The following is a 17,280-nucleotide window of genomic DNA, read 5'->3' as shown; positions in this document are numbered from 1 at the left end:
ATGTTTAGAATGTTCAGAGAACAAATGTGACATTCCCATAATATTTGGAAAATTTGAAAATTGAGTTCCGTAAATTATTATTTTTTTTCTTTTTTAAAGTAAAACACTTAAAAAACGGGACATTTTGAATGTTCTGAGAACATTAAAGTTTATTAAAGCTCTTAAAGTTTATTAAAGCATAAACAATCAGGGAGTAAAACAACATATTTCAACATAACTTCATACAGCTCGAAATACACAATACAAAATACAAAGTAGAAAACAATATTGTCTCTTGTTTTCCTCAGAGGAGAGATGTGGAGAGAGAATGGACCTCTCTGTAATTCAAAAAGGAAGGGGCTTTCTTCTTTCTTTTAGAGATTCTGCTTTGTGAGATTTGGCAATGAAACTAAAACTAAAGAAGCTCTGTGTCTCCATCTGTTGGCCAAACACTAGATATATTTATATGAATCCTAGTGTGTGTGAACAAGCAGGAAAAATATACCTTAAAAATAAAGACATTCTCTTAAACAAACTTTTACACATACACCCGCAAAAATACAGTTTTTCAGGCTCACTTTGCAGTATACACACCATGATGCAAATGTATCTCTGACGTCCCTGTGTCTGTTAGTATATTGTGATGTGTTTCAGAAAGCAGTGCTTGGTTGCTTTTGACATGTTTTAGTGGTATATATGTGATACAGTTACTTTATGGGGCTAATTTTATTTTAACTAGAGAGTTTTACTGCTTTTTGACACACAACACATTGTACTGAGACCCTACAGACATTTGACGGGGGATGGCGGGAAATATTGAGAAACTGAAAAATGAGTGTCAAAACACTGAAAACTCCATGAGTATTTGTCTCTCTCTCTCCATCAGTGGCGGTCCTTTATTTTTTAATATTTACCAGTTATCCCCAAACCCATCTCTCTGACTGAGAAGACTTCAGCTGTACTGACTCACTGTTGTCTCCATCCGCCTGCAGCCAAACAAAGGTAAACAAAACATCAGATGAAGACAAAAACTGTACAAAATCTATTTTAGGTAAGCTCAGTAAACATCTGTGGCAAGTCGATTACCACAGAAAATATTTTTGTATCATCTCCAAGTTATTACGGAAGTCTTAAGAGGCCGATTATAATTTTTTAATGTCTTGTTTTTAAGTTTCTCGTCTCTCTCTCTCTTTTTTTATGTCTTATTTCTAACAAAAGCCATTTCTGCAGCATACTTTTTTTTCAATTCAATTTATTTTTTATTTTAATTTTTTTGTTTATTTGATCAATACAGTAAACAAGAAAAAAATAATATTTTACAATAATATTACAGTTTAAAATAACTGTTTTCAATTTGATATATTTCAAAATGTAATTTATTCCTGTGATGACTTCAGAAATATTCAAACATGCTGATTTTCTTATTATTATCAGTGCTGAAAACAGTTAATACATTGGTGAAAACCATGATACATTTTTTTCAAAATGATGTGGTGAACAAAGTACAGAAGAACAGCATTTAAAATACAATTATTTTTTAACAATCTAAATGTCTGCACTGTCAATTTTGATCAATGCAATGCATCCATGATGGATAAAACTAGTCATTAGTTTGAATGTGTAGTGTATACTACTAAGTTATGGGTGAACGAATCAGTATTTATTTTAATAGAACATATCTATTATTATTTTTATTATAAAATATATCTGTTTGTTACAAATTTTTGTTGTGCCGTCAGTAATTTAGTAATAATATCAGATATCACCTGATATCTATGTATGTTCAAATAGAAATATCCATAGGAACCTTATTCACTTCAATTAATATAATATATATAAAGTAAATAAACATATTGAGAAAATCTGGTCATGGCATCAGTCTCACAGCAATTAACTGACCTTGCTTGCGATAGCTTTCAGTTTACCCAGTAAAGAAGGAGTATTTGAGTAAACGACATCGTCCTCGTTCTCTTCCCCCTCTCCCTCTGCTAGTGCACAGCTGTCTGCTGCTGGCAACTCACAGTCCTTATTGGCTGACATCACTAGCCTGGAGTATTTATATTCAAGCCTGTACAAAAAAAGAAAAGAGGTCAAAAATCTAAAAGCATCTCAAACTCAAGTTCCATCGACAGCTTGTTACCTTTTGTTCTTTTTCCAGAAATAGCATGTGAGACAAACCAAGAGGACAGCCATGAAGGCTCCGCCCCCAATTCCGGCCTTCACCCATAGGGTGACCACCTCACAGTGGGTGGAGGTTTTGGTCGGGAGCGGTACCCCTTTGGTGCATAATTTTGGTTCGTTCCACACATAGAGGGTGTCCTGTCATGAGAAGGATCATGAACAATCAGAAAAATGCCGAATAAATTGCATGCATTTGTGGAAAGTGAGGTACCTGCACTCCTCCTTTGCACGCTCCTTCTATCGAATGGTAGTCTGTTTCAGCGCAGAGAGGACAAGCGCTAGAGCTCTCCCAGAGGAAATGGAACTCGCAGCCATTACATGTTCCCGCTGGGCACTTGCTAAGCACACAAACACAATTAAAAAGTGTTTTTTTTTTTCGTGATTAACATTACAACATTGTCTTTTCTTAAGCAAATAAAATTGTTTGTAAATGTGATTAATCAGTCCGACAATTTTTGTGGATGCTATTTGTAGCTGAATGATTAATTTCAAGGCATTCCTAACCCAACTTGCATGCAAAACATAAATTTGAAAATGCTAATATTCAAAATTCATTGCATATTTTTTAATTCGTTTTTAAAAATGCAAATGCATTAAACATATTTGGACCTGAAATATATCAATTTGCAAACAAATACAGACAATGAACATCGAAACACATGCACCTTGGCACAGTGAGCTCCCCACGTGCACTCTTCTCAGGATTGCAACGCAGAGTCACGACTGTGCTTCGGCCGTTCAGACAGGATGCTGTGGGCTGTGGAGAGCTGAGGAGAAAAAAAATACTTTGTGTTATGAATGTAATATCATTGCACACCTACATATTTTAAACAAGTTAATCTTTATTTATTTACCGATAGAAGAAGTTGATATCTGGATCTTTCCATGAAGACTCAGGGAAGAGGTCTGAGCTGACAGTGACCCCATCAAGACTATTATCAACAGAAGCTCCTGAGAAATAGAAGCATTAAAGAAGTCAGACGAGTAAGCAGTATTACACCTCTACTCTGAATAGAGCTAAACACAAAAGTGCCATATAGTCTTTATTATACATCACATATAGTGCACCAACTTTTTACTATGAGGGGCCAAAAATCTAATTTGATTACAGTTTGTAGAATATTACAATTTGATTGCAATATATCCAAATATATTAAATAAATAAAAAATCATGCATATTCTCTATATTATAGTGCATATACACACTTTCTATTTTTTTTTTTAAATAAATGCTGTTGTTTTGAACTTTCTATTCATGAAAGATTCCACAGCTTCCATGAAAATAACTGAAGACTGTAGCTCTGGGTGCTGAAAATTCAGCTTTGCCATCACAGGATTAAATTACACTTTAAAATATAGTACAATAGAAAACAGTTATTTTAAATTGCAGTGACATCGCATAATATTACTGCATTTGTGATCAAATAAATCCAGCTTTGGTGATCATAAGAGATTTCCTTCAAAAACAATAAACAATTTTGCTTCTGAATGGCAGTTTGTGTTAAATACCATACGCTCACCAAGGAAAGTATCAGCCAGGCTGATGGACTGGGATGACAGGGATGTTCTGAAGCCCCGTCCATCTGCAGGGATGATGGTCGATTGGCACACAAAAGTCTCCACGAAATTTCTAAGGTCAGCCGATTCATTTTGCAGGTCCTTACTGGACAGATCCGTGACATTGTCACTGCACATCGCCACTTTCCTCCCCTGCGACAGAAGGCAAATATGCAAGATGACTTTGTAGATGATCGTAAGCCATTTAGTAATTTTCTATCAAAGCTCTCTATTTTTAGTTGGTTAAAGATAGAGATGTTTGCATTTGAGAGTACCTCAGCCCCACACAGACTGATATTAAACTGGTGGTAGTATTTAGTTCCCTTGGAGGTGAAACTAGGCCCGCTCATGATTGACCCCACTGAACTCAAGGCACTCAAGTCGTAGCTCAGCGTTCGGTTCTGCTCCATATGCGAGAAGGTGCAGTCGTTAAAACACACAGAGTGCTCCTGGACACACATAAAACATATTTTGCATGTTATCCAATGTTAAGAAACCAACATAGTCAAGCATTTCCTCTCGGTCTCACTCATACCTTGTTGCTCTGGCTTCCAGGACCGCAAGGCTGACAGGCCTCGTGGCCGTAAATGTGATGCCCAGAGAGGAAGGTGTTGGGCGGGCACTCCTGGCACTGGTTGGTGTCTTTGTTGATGAAGTGTCCAGCAGGACAGGGGACACAGGAAGAGCCGCCCCGCTGACTCATCATAGCACAGGCATGGCAACCGGACGCTGAGCCATCCATCGCATTAGTCACTGTGATCGAGTAGATCTTTGCGATGTCATTTACATACTGCCGCACCTCGGAGAGAAAAACACCGCGAATGAGAACCAAATGAGTACCAAAAAAAAATTTCTCTGATTTCTAGGTGAGTACTTACATCAGAGGCTTTGTTGGTGCGCTGGAAAGCCCATGTGTATGAAACCGAAGCATTTTTAGTCATGATGTGGGTGTACGCTTGTCTCAGTTTACTCCCTACCCACGATTCTACAACATTTGTGCTCTTCCTGTTGACATCCTATGGAGACAACACATTGATTCGGTAAATAACTTGCTGTTTAATTCATTACAAGGACTGTTTTGGTTCAATTATCATCTTACTATCATAAAATAGAGTTCACAGTCTGCGCTGCAGTTGGTCTCGAAGATAAACGTGATTCGGCCGAACTCAGTAGCTGAAGCATCGTCCACAGAAGTGGGAAGTCTGAGAGAGATAAAAAGCAAGGCCACTTGTACTATGTTCTATATACAACCAACATTTTAACATTGGAATTATTGATCCGACTAACTTGAATCCAGGCACTCGTAAATTTAAGATGAGGTAATCATTATCTGAGCCGCCCACTCCGCTACGAATGTGGTCGCCAGCCACCTCCCAACCTACAGAAGCAAATCATCGTGTATCACGTTTGACCATTCTTTTAATTTTCATTGTATAATTATTATATCAATGCCATATTTATGTATTCATATTAAGTGAAAGACTACACTCAGAAAGTGCTTGTAAATTTCACAAATAATTACAAAGAATCAGAAAGTAACACATTGAATTGCATGTAAATTTATATTTTCCTGTAAAATGTACTCCAAAAACCTTTAAAAAAGTGTCAAGAAGATATTTTACATTTTATTTTATTGGAATATTTCAGTTTTCACTTGAATTTTAGTTAAAGGTTTAGTAATTTTATGTGCTCTTTTAATTTTTTGGTTTGTCTTTGCTTAAATGTTTTATTTCAGTTTGTGTTTTAGTAATCTCAGTCCTTAAAGTATTTTCTATTTCTATTACTCTTACCATTCATTTCATCACATTTGGAGTTGCCCACATTAAAACAAGAAGTTTTCATGTTCCTCGGCAGGATGTTCCACCACTTGTATTCATATCCTAAAGAAGGCTCAGTTCCTCCAGGACATCTTTGACATTCTGTGCCAAAAATAATCTTCTCCGTTATACACCGGTACCAGTAAACCAACAGCGGCTTGCATAATACAAGAGAATGTATCCATGTTAATGTGTGACTATATACCTGCTGTGCCATCAGAATAAGTGCCTTGAGGGCAAGGTAAACAGGTGGAAGAGTTGTGCATGTAGAAGCCTGGATTGCAGGGTGGACAGTCCTCTTTCTCTGCAGAAGGGGGCAGTGTCACAGAACCGGTCACGTTTTCCACACACACCTGAGGCTCCACCCACCTGTACAGCATCTGGGTCTAAAAAAGTACAGCAATGTAAAAGTGAACATATTAGCCACACATAATATACAACTAAAAAATACATTCAGCATTATAACCTACCTTGCCGTCACTATCACAGGCCGTGTGGATTTGAAAATAATCTTTCTCTGAACAAGGAGGCCTCTCTTTACACTGTGACCATCCCTCCTCTAGAACACACACACACACACGTAGAGAAACATTAGGGTGACCATACGTCCTCTTTTTCCTGGTGAGGAATTCTAAATTGCCTAAAATTCCAGGGTTTTGGCTTTGTTTTTCTATTGACATGCTCTGTGCAGTCCAACTGGACAATTTCTTACAATGCCTGCTTGCTATTGGTCAAACTACTTTTTAGTCATTAAATTCAGTAAGACTGAATACAACAGGAGAACAAAGCAAAACCGAGACATTTTAGACAATTTAGAAATACACACATGAAATGTCTTTAAAAAAAGAGGATTATGAAAAACATTATACACACTGAAAAAGTGTTTTTTACTGGATGGTATTGGATTCATGCTAAAATATTCACAACAATGGCATTCATTAATGTTTTGTGATCATACGGGAGTACTGTGTCTTGGAGCATGGTGTACACGAACTGGCTCCCTTTCCAGAGTAAGTGTTCCTGGGGCAAAGGTCACACGAGGAAGAGCCTGGGGTTTTACTGAAGGTGCCCGGCCTGCATGAAAAACACTCTGATGTGTATGCCACACCTGCTCACAACAACAACAAAAACAAAAACGCAATATATGACCATAAAATATCACAACACTAATTGTTTATACTGCATCTGAATTGATTTGTCATAAAAATGTGTGTGAGACACAGAAGTAGACATGATTTCATCCGAGTCTTCACACCTTCGATCTGGATGTTCTTCAAAAGGACCGGCTTCACCGGTTTCCCACCCAAGAGCATCCCTGTGGTTCTCCAATACAGAATATTAGTTCCCGACTTCAGATTTACCTGTGTCATGCAAAAACAGCTACATTAGACATTAATACAGCATAATCCTTAAAGTGATAGTTCACCCAAAACTGAAGATTCCGTGATCATATTCTCACTTTCAAACATTCTTCAAAATATCTTCTTCTGTGTTCAGCAGAACAAAGAAAGCCATACAGGTTTGGAACGTCATGAGGGTAAATGAATTTTCAGTGTTGGGTGAACTATTCCTTTTAATAAGAATCAAATATTCAAGACGACTGACCATATGGGTTCCCCACTCTCCATTAGTGGTCAGTTTGATCCATTTCTCACTCCCTGTCTGGTCCATCTCCTGACATTGGTCGTTCTGAATCTGCACCAAAAATAAAACCCATTATCTTTAGTGATATATGTTCACTTCAACACATCTGTGGAAGAAAAATGAGAGATGTATGAAGTAAAACACACAAAGAATTCAAAGAAGATATTGCTGTCGACATATTGATAGTCAAAGGAGACGGATCCTTGCTTCGTGAGATGCACTGCGTACACCAGCGCTACTGTGCAGTCGTCACGATTGGATTCCAAGTGAGTTCCCTGAGCTGTCCATGAAGAACTGCAATTGAACAAAACATTGTAAACAGACAGATCCAGATCAGAAAATAAACTGCTGAATAGAATATGCCGATATATACAGTATATAAACAGAATATACTTGTTGCAGGCCATTGAGTCATCCCCTGAGCCTCCTGAGTCCATGTATGTAGCCAAACTGCTGAATCCCGCAGGAATGGAGTCCCACTGGTCAAAACGCACCCCGCTGCCCAATGAATAAGAGCCAGCCGCACATGAAGTGCACTGCTGGGATGACATCTCTAAAAACTCCCCAGCTTCACAAGAAAAAGCTGTACAAGAAGTAAGCATAGGCTGTGTTTGTTTACTGACACAATAGCAAAGATCTCAAAAGTATGAGGAGACAATTAAATTGCTTAAATGATGTTGCTTTTGAAAGCAAAATATAAAAGCAAGGAAATGTTCCCACAGCATGCTTGGCTAACTTTCTCCAGGTTAAATGTCACTCGGTTTGATATTTTGTTTTCTTACTGCAGTCTGTGCCTCTGACAGGTTCTGGAAGGCCCGAGCAGCTCCCCTGTCTGTGAGGAATGGCAACTCTCCATCTGGAGCCCGTGCTGTCACACTCTGTGTACTCGAAGTAGTAGTCTGTCTGAAACACACAGATATCGACATATTCAAACATTCACATCCAACATAAGTTATGCTCATTAAAAGTTACCTTTTTTTCATAAAGCAGCAAGAAAATAAAATGTAGTATTTAGAATCTTTTATGAAATATAATTAAATATAATTTATAAATGTGTTTGTACAATAGAGTGTGTGTGTGGGGGGGGGTAGGTTTGGGGTTGGTGAAGTTCTGTCTACGGAGCCCTGTGACTGTTGTCATTATGATCACTCATTACTTTTGGTTGTGGATGGTAATGAATTAGTGTCTGATAACAACCTGGAATAATGAGGCCACTAAATACCTCCTGTGTGTGCTTCTTTGTTGACCATTGTTATGCAAATCAGTTTGTGTCCAATGCTATGAAACGCAGCGATTGTTCTCTGCTTCTTTAGGGGCCTGCCACACACTCAAAAGCCAAATCGACTGGATACGCAGGTAAGAGCGCATACCATGTATTAAATTGCATAATTAAGTATACCACCATAATACAGTGTAATGAAGTTGTTGGCTACTCTGCCTTCAGACAGTTAATAAATGCATCCCACAGGAGGTGCCTGTCGTCTGGTAATGCTTGGTTACAGCACACACATTATCACTAATGGTGCACCTGCACCTGCCACTGTTACCCAGCCTCCCCCACAGATGCTCTTAAAGGAACATTTCACCCCAAAATTAAGAATCTTTCATTATTTCCTATTATACACCAAAACTGTATTTTAGATATAAAGCTGAATGTTGTTTTTTTTCTATACAATATAAGCAAATGGTAACCGAGGCTGTCATCCGGCCCAGCATCCATCCATTTTTGGGTGATGAGGCCCTTTATCACACTCGTCTTTGTATGTAAACATGGATGAGGCAAGAACAACGCCAGTCTTTTCAAATCAAATACACGGATCCAGAGGGATTGTGTTAATAAGTTTAAAGTTCATATGAATCCATTTACAAGCCAACTGCACACAATAATCCAGCTCTCATCTGATTGGTCAGCAGAGAGCGGCGTCATCATATTATATGATCATCGTCCGTAACCATTTTAATGTCAATAACAAGATGTTCTGTTTGCTTTTTAATTACGCATTTTGTGCATGCATAACCATTATGTTTATGTATTAAAAATAAATAGTACAGTTAATAAAAAAATGAATAACTAGCATTGAAAACAAGCTCACAATCCCATAACATTTAGTATTCATTTTAAATAGTTAAATGCAGAAACAAAATGTGCCTACGTAATGACCGGTTTAAAACTGTAAGTATACTTAAAATAGGCCTATATATGTTTTACAAAAAGGTAACGTAGTCGTTTACCTCTTTACACTGTGGCAGGTTGGCTGAGGCTCGTGCGCAGAGGATGAGGGTTACAAAGCGCACAAAATAACAGGATGTCCAAAGCGCCCTCTTCTCCATCTCATAAAGGCAGAAATGAAAGGAAAACAAGCAATGCCAAGGATTCCGACTAAAGATAACGAGGTTTCGTGATGTCTATGCATAAACTACAGGCTGAAATGCTATGCTCAACGATAAGCTCTTACTGTAGTCGCTCTCACGGGGCTCTGATTTGACAGCGCGCGTCTGACGTCACGCTTGTCTGCTCTTCCAGTCACTTCACATGGCATCTTTTATTTAGGCCGATTTATTAACATTTTGGCCTAATTTCAGATTAACTAATGATAATGTTCCAAAAAATAAAAGCAAATACATACATGCACTATATAACTCTCATAAGATGTTTATTTTATTAAAGCAACCCTAGGTAAGTAAGGCAGAGACAATACGCAATAAATAATTCAGTCATATTACACCGTCACACAACCTTATTTATTTATTGTCAGGATGAAAAGAAATCAAGGTAAAAACAGGAAACAACAATGCAACTTGGGAAAAAAAAAGGAATTTCATAAACATCTGCAAAACGTGCACACAATCTTGATTATCCTCATTCCATCCAGATGTGGAAAATGAAACGTTTCAAATTCTAAAACTGACTTTTTTCGTTGTTTGTTTATCTATGTATTTCATTTTGGGTCATGCATGCATAATTGTAAGAACATCACCAGTGATAATATATTGACTTTATTTCGTAACATATTTTCTCCAGATTTAACAGCAGATGGCGCTGATGAGACTCCGATTAATGCGAAAGCGTGTTAATACATTCATATGTGTTTTTGAGTGCTTATCACAAATTAAATCTTATTTATAATAAATAAAGAACTTTTAAAAGACAAACGAACATTCATTCAAAAACTCTTAAACAACTTCCAGAAACGGAAGTCACCGGCGGGCTTCTGTAGATACTTCCGCTCTGCATGAGAGGAGGAGAGGCAGAAAAAAAAAAAAAAAAACAAAACATATCCTCCATCCTGGTATTTGCCTTCATCCTGGTCACTGCGAAGTCCCCGTACCCAAAACAGGAAGTAAGTACCAAAGCCAAAGCTAAATTTCACTTTCGCTCACCTCTGTGCGCTGGACTTGTGTCTTTATATTCTACACGTGAAAAATAACGCATCGACATCGAACAAATTCCGTCGAGTCCTCGCGGATTCATGTTGCACTTAAACATGGCGTCTCATTATTCCTCATCTGCTTAAAGAATCACACTGGAAATTTACAACACGACAGAAATCAGAATGGTGCATAATATTATTTAATGCTGATATTAATCAGCTTCTCCGTAAAAATGTTTTAACAGAGTTCCAGGACATACATTTGTTTGTTTTAGTCAATTTGCGTTGGTTTAAATGTTTATGGTGATATATATATATATATATATATATATATATATATATATATATATATATATATATATATATTACAACAGCATTGTCAGAATTGTTACGTTAGTATAATGAATCTCCAGTATAATGCAGATCAAGTGTTTATTCTTCTCTTTAGGACATTAGAAGTGAATCTCTCTTGACTGTGTGTGTATGAACCTGTAGGCTGAGCATGAACACAGGGGACGTCCCAGCCGCTGTGACCCTTGAATCAGTCAGTTCTGTCACATTTACCCAGGACACTGATGGGAACATTATTCTGCACTGCCCTCAGAATGGTGAGATCACAACCTGTGACCCATCTCTTGATATTGTGCTTTATTATAGTGTATTTGTTTCTATAATGTTCTTGTATGGTTTGGACGTGCAGATGGAGAGGATCTGGGTTCGGACGGGACCACCGAACCTGTTCACAAACGACTGCGGTTGACCAGTGAAGATGGAGAAGACCCTCAGGACTCTACCTCAACGGAGTACTCTGTTGTCACTCTGCCAAGTGAGGATAAACACACAATCACACATGTTTGTGCACCGTATATACTTACCGTCACTTTTAAGCCAAATCATAATGATAATGCAAACATCGACTCTCTTCATATTGTTTTTCTAAATTTTTCCCTATTAGCCACTGATCAGTCAAACAGTTTAACCCCCAAACTCATGACATATATATGTATAATATATTACTAGTTTGTGCTGATTTTAGTTACAGAAGGTGATGAAAGCTTCGAGGTGACAATGACTGCTACAGAGATGAGAGATGGGGAGCTGGAATCAGAGGATCCTTCTGAAATACTGGTAGAATTCATATGTTTATGAGTGCATACAGCTTTTATTGCTAGCTTTGCTAATTAATACTTCATTATTTCTGATTATTTAAGTGGTTTCGTGTATACTATATGTGACCCTGGTTCACAAAACCAGTTATAAGGGTCAATTTTTCAAAATTAGATTCACACATCATCTGAAAGCTGAATGAATAAGATTTCCATTGATGTATGGTTTGTTATGTTTGTTTAATAATCTAAATATTTAGAAATTCACCTTTAAATTTGTACAAATTAAGGTCATAGCAATGCATATTACTAATCAAAAATTACGTTTTAATATATTTACATTAGGAAATTTACAAAATATCTTCATGGAACATGATCTTAATATCCTAAAGATTTTTGGCATATAATAAAACAAATTGTTTTGACCTATGCAATGGGACTTAAGACTGGTTTTGTGGTCCAGGGTCACCAGGGTTTTTTAGTAAGTTTTATATATATATATATATATAATTTTATAAGTACACGTATAAAAATGTTGCTTGTTAACAGGATAAGGATTCTTCTGTCCAAAAGAAAGGTGAAGACGTATCAGCTGTCAGTCAAGCCTGGTTCACCACGAAAGAGGATAAAGACACACTGGTTAATAAGGGTAAGACATATTCCCACAGATAGAGGTCTGTATGGAAATACAAACCCAGCACAAGTAAGGTAGGACCTGATATCAATGCACAACTCATTGTATTTATCATATATCCCCAGGTCACAAATGGAAACAGGGCATGTGGTCAAAAGAAGAGATTGATCTCCTGATGAGCAACATAGAGCGATATTTAAAGGTGAGTATACTTTATAGATGCATCTCATTTACTGGAGGTGACATCTTTATATTCATGTGTCCTTGCATCTTAACTCAGAACCGAGGGATTCATGACCCCACGGAGATCATCTTTGAGATGTCAAAAGAGGAGCGAAAGGATTTTTACCGCAGTATAGCGTGTGGTTTGAACAGACCGCTGTTCGCTGTATACAGACGTGTACTTCGAATGTATGATAACCGAAACCACGTAGGCAAGTAAGGACACGGTTGCTTTTATTGATCTCTTAAACAAATTCAAACTGAAAAAATTACATGTCTAAAATATGCTATGTGCTGTTCTTGTTGTTTAGATACACTGATGAGGAGATCAATAAATTGAAGAGGTAAGTTCAGCCATGAATCTTGAATGCCATGTGAGTGATCCGAATTTGTGAGATTTGGATGTGTGTTATTAGGCTAAGGGAGAAATATGGAAATGACTGGGCTACTATTGGGGCAGCACTTGGCCGCAGTGCTTCATCTGTCAAGGACCGCTGCCGACTCATGAAGGACACATGCAACACCGGTCAGTTTGTCCAAATCTTAGTTTTAGTGTCCCACCGAAGAACTATACCAGGAGAAACATCTGTTTAAAATATTCACTTTTCACAGTATACTATATTTATTAGATTACTGTATTTACTATCATATTCATTAATAAAATATTTAAATGAAAATTAAATCCTGTATATTATTTATTTATTTAATTGTACTATTTATTTTATTTTAATATAATATATTTTTATTATTCATTCATAAACGAAACAATATTATTAGATAAAAAACATAATTAAAAAAATTATAGTTTTTTTTTAATTTCACTATGTATTTAATTTTGCTATAATGTATTTTATTATTCACTAATAAAAAAATAAAAATAAATTATATAAACGATTTTTCTTTTATTAATAAAAATACATAATGCAATTATCATATACAATTTAAAATATAGTAAATATTATTACTATAATATAGTATAACATTTATTTAATTTCAGTATAATTTATTCATTTATAATTCATTAATAAAATAAATCAAATTATATATATATATATATATATATATATATATATATATATATATATATATATATATATATATATATATATGGTCAATTAATACTTATTTTAATGATAATAATTGAGTATATAATTGCAAATAATTTCTAGAATAAATGAGTTTTAAAATATATTTTATAACATAGAAACATGTTTTTTAAACAAAATAAATGTAAACCAAACATGTGTATGATATTAAATCTGTATTTTCAAACTTAATTATTAAAATATTTAGCATTATATTTTTATTATACTTATAATATTTATCAGTTACTATTGAAAATATTGTAATTGTTCTTTTATCCGAATTATTAAATATATGAAGTATATTAAACGCATTTCTGTTATATATTTTATAAAACTAATTAATTGTGTTATTATAAATTAAATAGAATATAAATAGTACATTTTATATATACTTTTTTTGTATTTCTTTAGATACATAGTTGAACTATTGTCACTGTTGAAAAAGTTGTGATCCTGTGTGACACCACCATCATCATCATTCAGGAAAATGGACGGAGGAGGAGGAGAGGAGGTTGGCGGAGGTGGTTCATGAGTTGACGGGCACAGAGGTGGGGGACGTTGTTACTCAGGGAGTCTCTTGGGCTTCGGTGGCTGAACTTGTCGGCACTCGCTCAGAGAAACAGTGCCGCTCCAAATGGCTCAACTACCTTAACTGGAAACAGAGCGGTGGCACGGAGTGGACCAAGGAAGATGACATCAACCTTGTTCACAGGTAGTTCACAGCAAAAGAGCTGGCATGGATGGTACTGTACACCTGTTCACAAACTACTTATGAATCATTTATGATAACTATGTATGAGCAGGATAGCTGAACTGGGTGTAGAGGATGAGAATTACATTAATTGGGACATTCTGGCCGGTGGGTGGAGCAGCGTCCGCTCGCCTCAGTGGCTCCGCAGCAAATGGTGGACCATCAAGAGACAAGTGGCCAATCACAAGGAACTTCCCTTCCCTGGTGAGACAAAGCCTTCATGGTTAGCCTGTGTGTTATAATGTGAGTTCAGACACTGAAGCAGTGTTTTCTGTGGTGTGTAGTCTTGTTGAAAGGGCTGCAGGATGTGGTGGAGGCACCGGCGTCTGTGATGAACAAGGTCGTGGTGATTGGTTCACGCTCTGCTAATGCTTCGCCCAGCCCCGTCACCGCACTGCAGATCCCTGTCCAGATCCCAGTGCAGATCACACATGTCTGTGAGTCAGTGGTTAGTTTATGAGGCTTGTGTTTATAGGAGTTCAATGCCATTGTAGATTCAATGCACCCTTTCCTCTTTTCCCAGCTTCTTCAGATGGTGCAGGCGGCTCCTCAGAAAGTGAAACGATCACGTTGAACTCCGGAGCTTTGCAGACCTTTGAATTACTGCCTGTGAGTACCTCAGATTTATTTTGATCATTTTTGTAATTTTTCAGTTTTTCTAACTGTAGGCATTATTAAATAATTATTAAGCTGTTTTTATAAATAATTTGTGTGATTTCCTCCTTAGTCATTTCACCTGCAGCCCACTGGCACCCCTGGAACATATTTTCTCCAGACAGGAACCAATCAGAGCCTCCCACTCACACTCTCAGCCAATCCCACGGTCACACTCACAGCTGCAGCTTCACCATCTTCACCAGACCAGATTATATTACACAGCCTCACGGTAAGCCTTGACTAATATAAAAATGTTTTTAATTGAAATAAAATAACAAATAGAAACCAAAACTTTTTTTTTTTTATTTCTGTTGGTTGCCAATGCATTTTTTTTTTTTTTTTTTACTTTTCAACATTTTTTATTTAGTTTGATACTGAATTACTAAAGTTACTAAAACTTAAACTGAAAAAAATAAAATAAACTATAAAAAATACTGTTGACATTAAAAAAAATGACAAAACTAAACTTAAATCATTTAAAAATTATTTTAAATTTAAATTATCTTAAAATAAAATACAATTATACTGACAAAGAACAGCTAGAACTAAAACTAATTTACAATTTTAATAGAAATAATAATAGTATGTTATATATATATATATAATATATATATATATATATATATATATATATATATATATATATATATACACATATATAAATTTTGCATATACATGCGTTATGATTTTTTTGAAAAACAAAAACTAATAATGACAAAAACAGCATAATTACTATAATTAAACTTTAATTAGCAATTATTTTGCTTCATTTTAAAATTTAAATGACAAAGAATATATAAATAAAAAAATATTAAATTATTTTAAATAAATATATTTACCTATACATTTGTGAAAGAACTAATAAAAATTACAAAAACACAGCAAAATGACAAAATTTACAATTAAAATATTAATAAAAACTACAATAGTATGTTAATCATGCTAACTTGATAAATATAATATCCCAAAAATAACACGCTGTCACAAAGCCTGTAATTCTCTCTCTTCTGCCAACTTTTACCGTCTGCATCAGACCGACAATGAGAATGTGACCGTTCAGATGTCCCACCCTGGCATCATCATCCAGACGGTGACCTCAGAGGACCTCTCAGACCCTCTCGACCAATCAGAGCTGGAGGGAGAGCAGGAGCTGAAGGAAGAGTCTTCAGAAAACCAAAACAACTCCGGAGAAGAGGAACGGAGTGAGGAGAGATCAAAAGATATACAAGGAGTAAAGGCATCGTCTTCCAAAGCCCTTCGAAAAATGAAAGTGCTCTCATGCCACCTTCCTGCTCATCAAATTCTCCTTTCTTTTGTTTAGACTCTCGACTCTTCTAAAGTTGAGGAAACAGTTGAGAGTTCTGGCATGGATGAAGGAGCCGTGCTGATGGTTCCTTCCCCGAGCGGCTTTATTCCTACTAATGAGGACATCAGAACAGATTCTGTCCTGCCACTTGGAACGCTGACAGGTAAAGATGGTAACTCGCTGGCCAACTAAATCTGGGAAGTTATTTAGAAAGCTAACAGGTAGTGAAAGCGCTCTAACCATTTGTTTTTCCATTCAGATCCCATTCTGGAAAACCAGGAGGAGGGATCAGACTGACCAACAAGACACAAAAACACTGACTCCAGAGGATACGTTTCCTTATGTAGGGACAAATGCAGCATGCAGGATCATCCAGACATCATCAAAAGAAACACTTCAGTATTTATTTATCATGCAAGTTCCTGAGCCTCATATGTGTCTCAGTGCAGTTTTTTATGGTGTATTTAAAATTATGTAATACGATCATTATTTTGAATGATTTTGTGTATGTACATTTAGATTTGACTGGTTTTTGTAGCCTACTTTCCTGCTTAACATTAATACTTGATATAAAGCAATGTGAAGCTGCACTGTTCTGAGATATTGGAGAGGTTGTACAAGAATGTTTGCATCATTCCAAATGTCCACTAGACTAAATAGCTATGATTTATCAAATGGTTTAAAGAATCACCTTACCTGTAAGTTAGTGCCTGTGTTTATTTATGAAATAAACCAAATTTTGTCACCACTTGCATGTCATTACTATTTTGCCATTGCAATGATCTGTTCTCATTAATACAATTAATTGGACTTTTGTAGCTCAGAGAATAATGAACAGGGAAGAGGAAATAAATGTTATAGGTTCAATCTTAAATTCTGAACATCTGACTTGTTCCCAAACGCTGACTTAATAACAGTGTTGCTGTGAGTTGTCCAAAATCAACTGCGCCATCCAGTGGTCACACAAGTC

General features: G+C 36.3%; 2 protein-coding genes across 4 annotated transcripts; one reads left to right on the top strand and one right to left on the bottom strand.

Annotated features, from left to right (window-relative positions):
• Positions 1-885: 885 nt before the first annotated feature.
• Positions 886-9,678, bottom strand: LOC113048309 (UPF0577 protein KIAA1324-like). The gene is made up of 22 exons (XM_026210046.1): positions 9,411-9,678; positions 7,961-8,081; positions 7,572-7,761; positions 7,325-7,472; positions 7,140-7,229; positions 6,790-6,895; positions 6,493-6,642; positions 6,005-6,093; positions 5,740-5,920; positions 5,508-5,636; positions 5,005-5,095; positions 4,817-4,919; positions 4,596-4,733; positions 4,253-4,516; positions 3,993-4,166; positions 3,681-3,870; positions 3,015-3,111; positions 2,826-2,927; positions 2,372-2,498; positions 2,120-2,298; positions 1,879-2,047; positions 886-965 (listed from the first exon to the last, which is right to left on the bottom strand). The coding sequence occupies exons 1-22, from the start codon at positions 9,507-9,509 to the stop codon at positions 897-899; spliced, it is 3,006 nt and encodes a 1,001-aa protein (XP_026065831.1). The 5' UTR covers positions 9,510-9,678; the 3' UTR covers positions 886-896.
• Positions 9,679-10,366: 688 nt separating this feature from the next.
• LOC113048304 (cyclin-D-binding Myb-like transcription factor 1) lies at positions 10,367-17,058 on the top strand. 3 transcript variants are annotated; one of them, XM_026210042.1, is made up of 17 exons: positions 10,367-10,519; positions 11,045-11,157; positions 11,250-11,375; positions 11,586-11,677; positions 12,205-12,304; positions 12,415-12,491; positions 12,570-12,727; positions 12,823-12,855; positions 12,928-13,037; positions 14,080-14,308; positions 14,400-14,551; positions 14,632-14,784; positions 14,871-14,956; positions 15,075-15,233; positions 16,038-16,235; positions 16,326-16,473; positions 16,570-17,058. In XM_026210042.1, exons 2-17 carry the CDS (start codon positions 11,052-11,054, stop codon positions 16,605-16,607), a joined length of 1,965 nt encoding a protein of 654 aa, XP_026065827.1. In that variant the 5' UTR covers positions 10,367-10,519; positions 11,045-11,051; the 3' UTR covers positions 16,608-17,058. The 3 variants fall into 3 exon arrangements, with proteins under 3 accessions (XP_026065827.1, XP_026065825.1, XP_026065826.1); XM_026210040.1 differs by having other exon boundaries at positions 16,038-16,241; XM_026210041.1 differs by lacking the exon at positions 10,367-10,519 and adding an exon at positions 10,526-10,735 and having other exon boundaries at positions 16,038-16,241.
• Positions 17,059-17,280: the final 222 nt, after the last annotated feature.

This window comes from Carassius auratus, chromosome 29 (assembly GCF_003368295.1).
Source record: "Carassius auratus strain Wakin chromosome 29, ASM336829v1, whole genome shotgun sequence".
Classification (NCBI taxonomy): Eukaryota; Metazoa; Chordata; class Actinopteri; order Cypriniformes; family Cyprinidae; genus Carassius; species Carassius auratus.
This window is presented reverse-complemented; position numbering and strand designations above follow the sequence as displayed.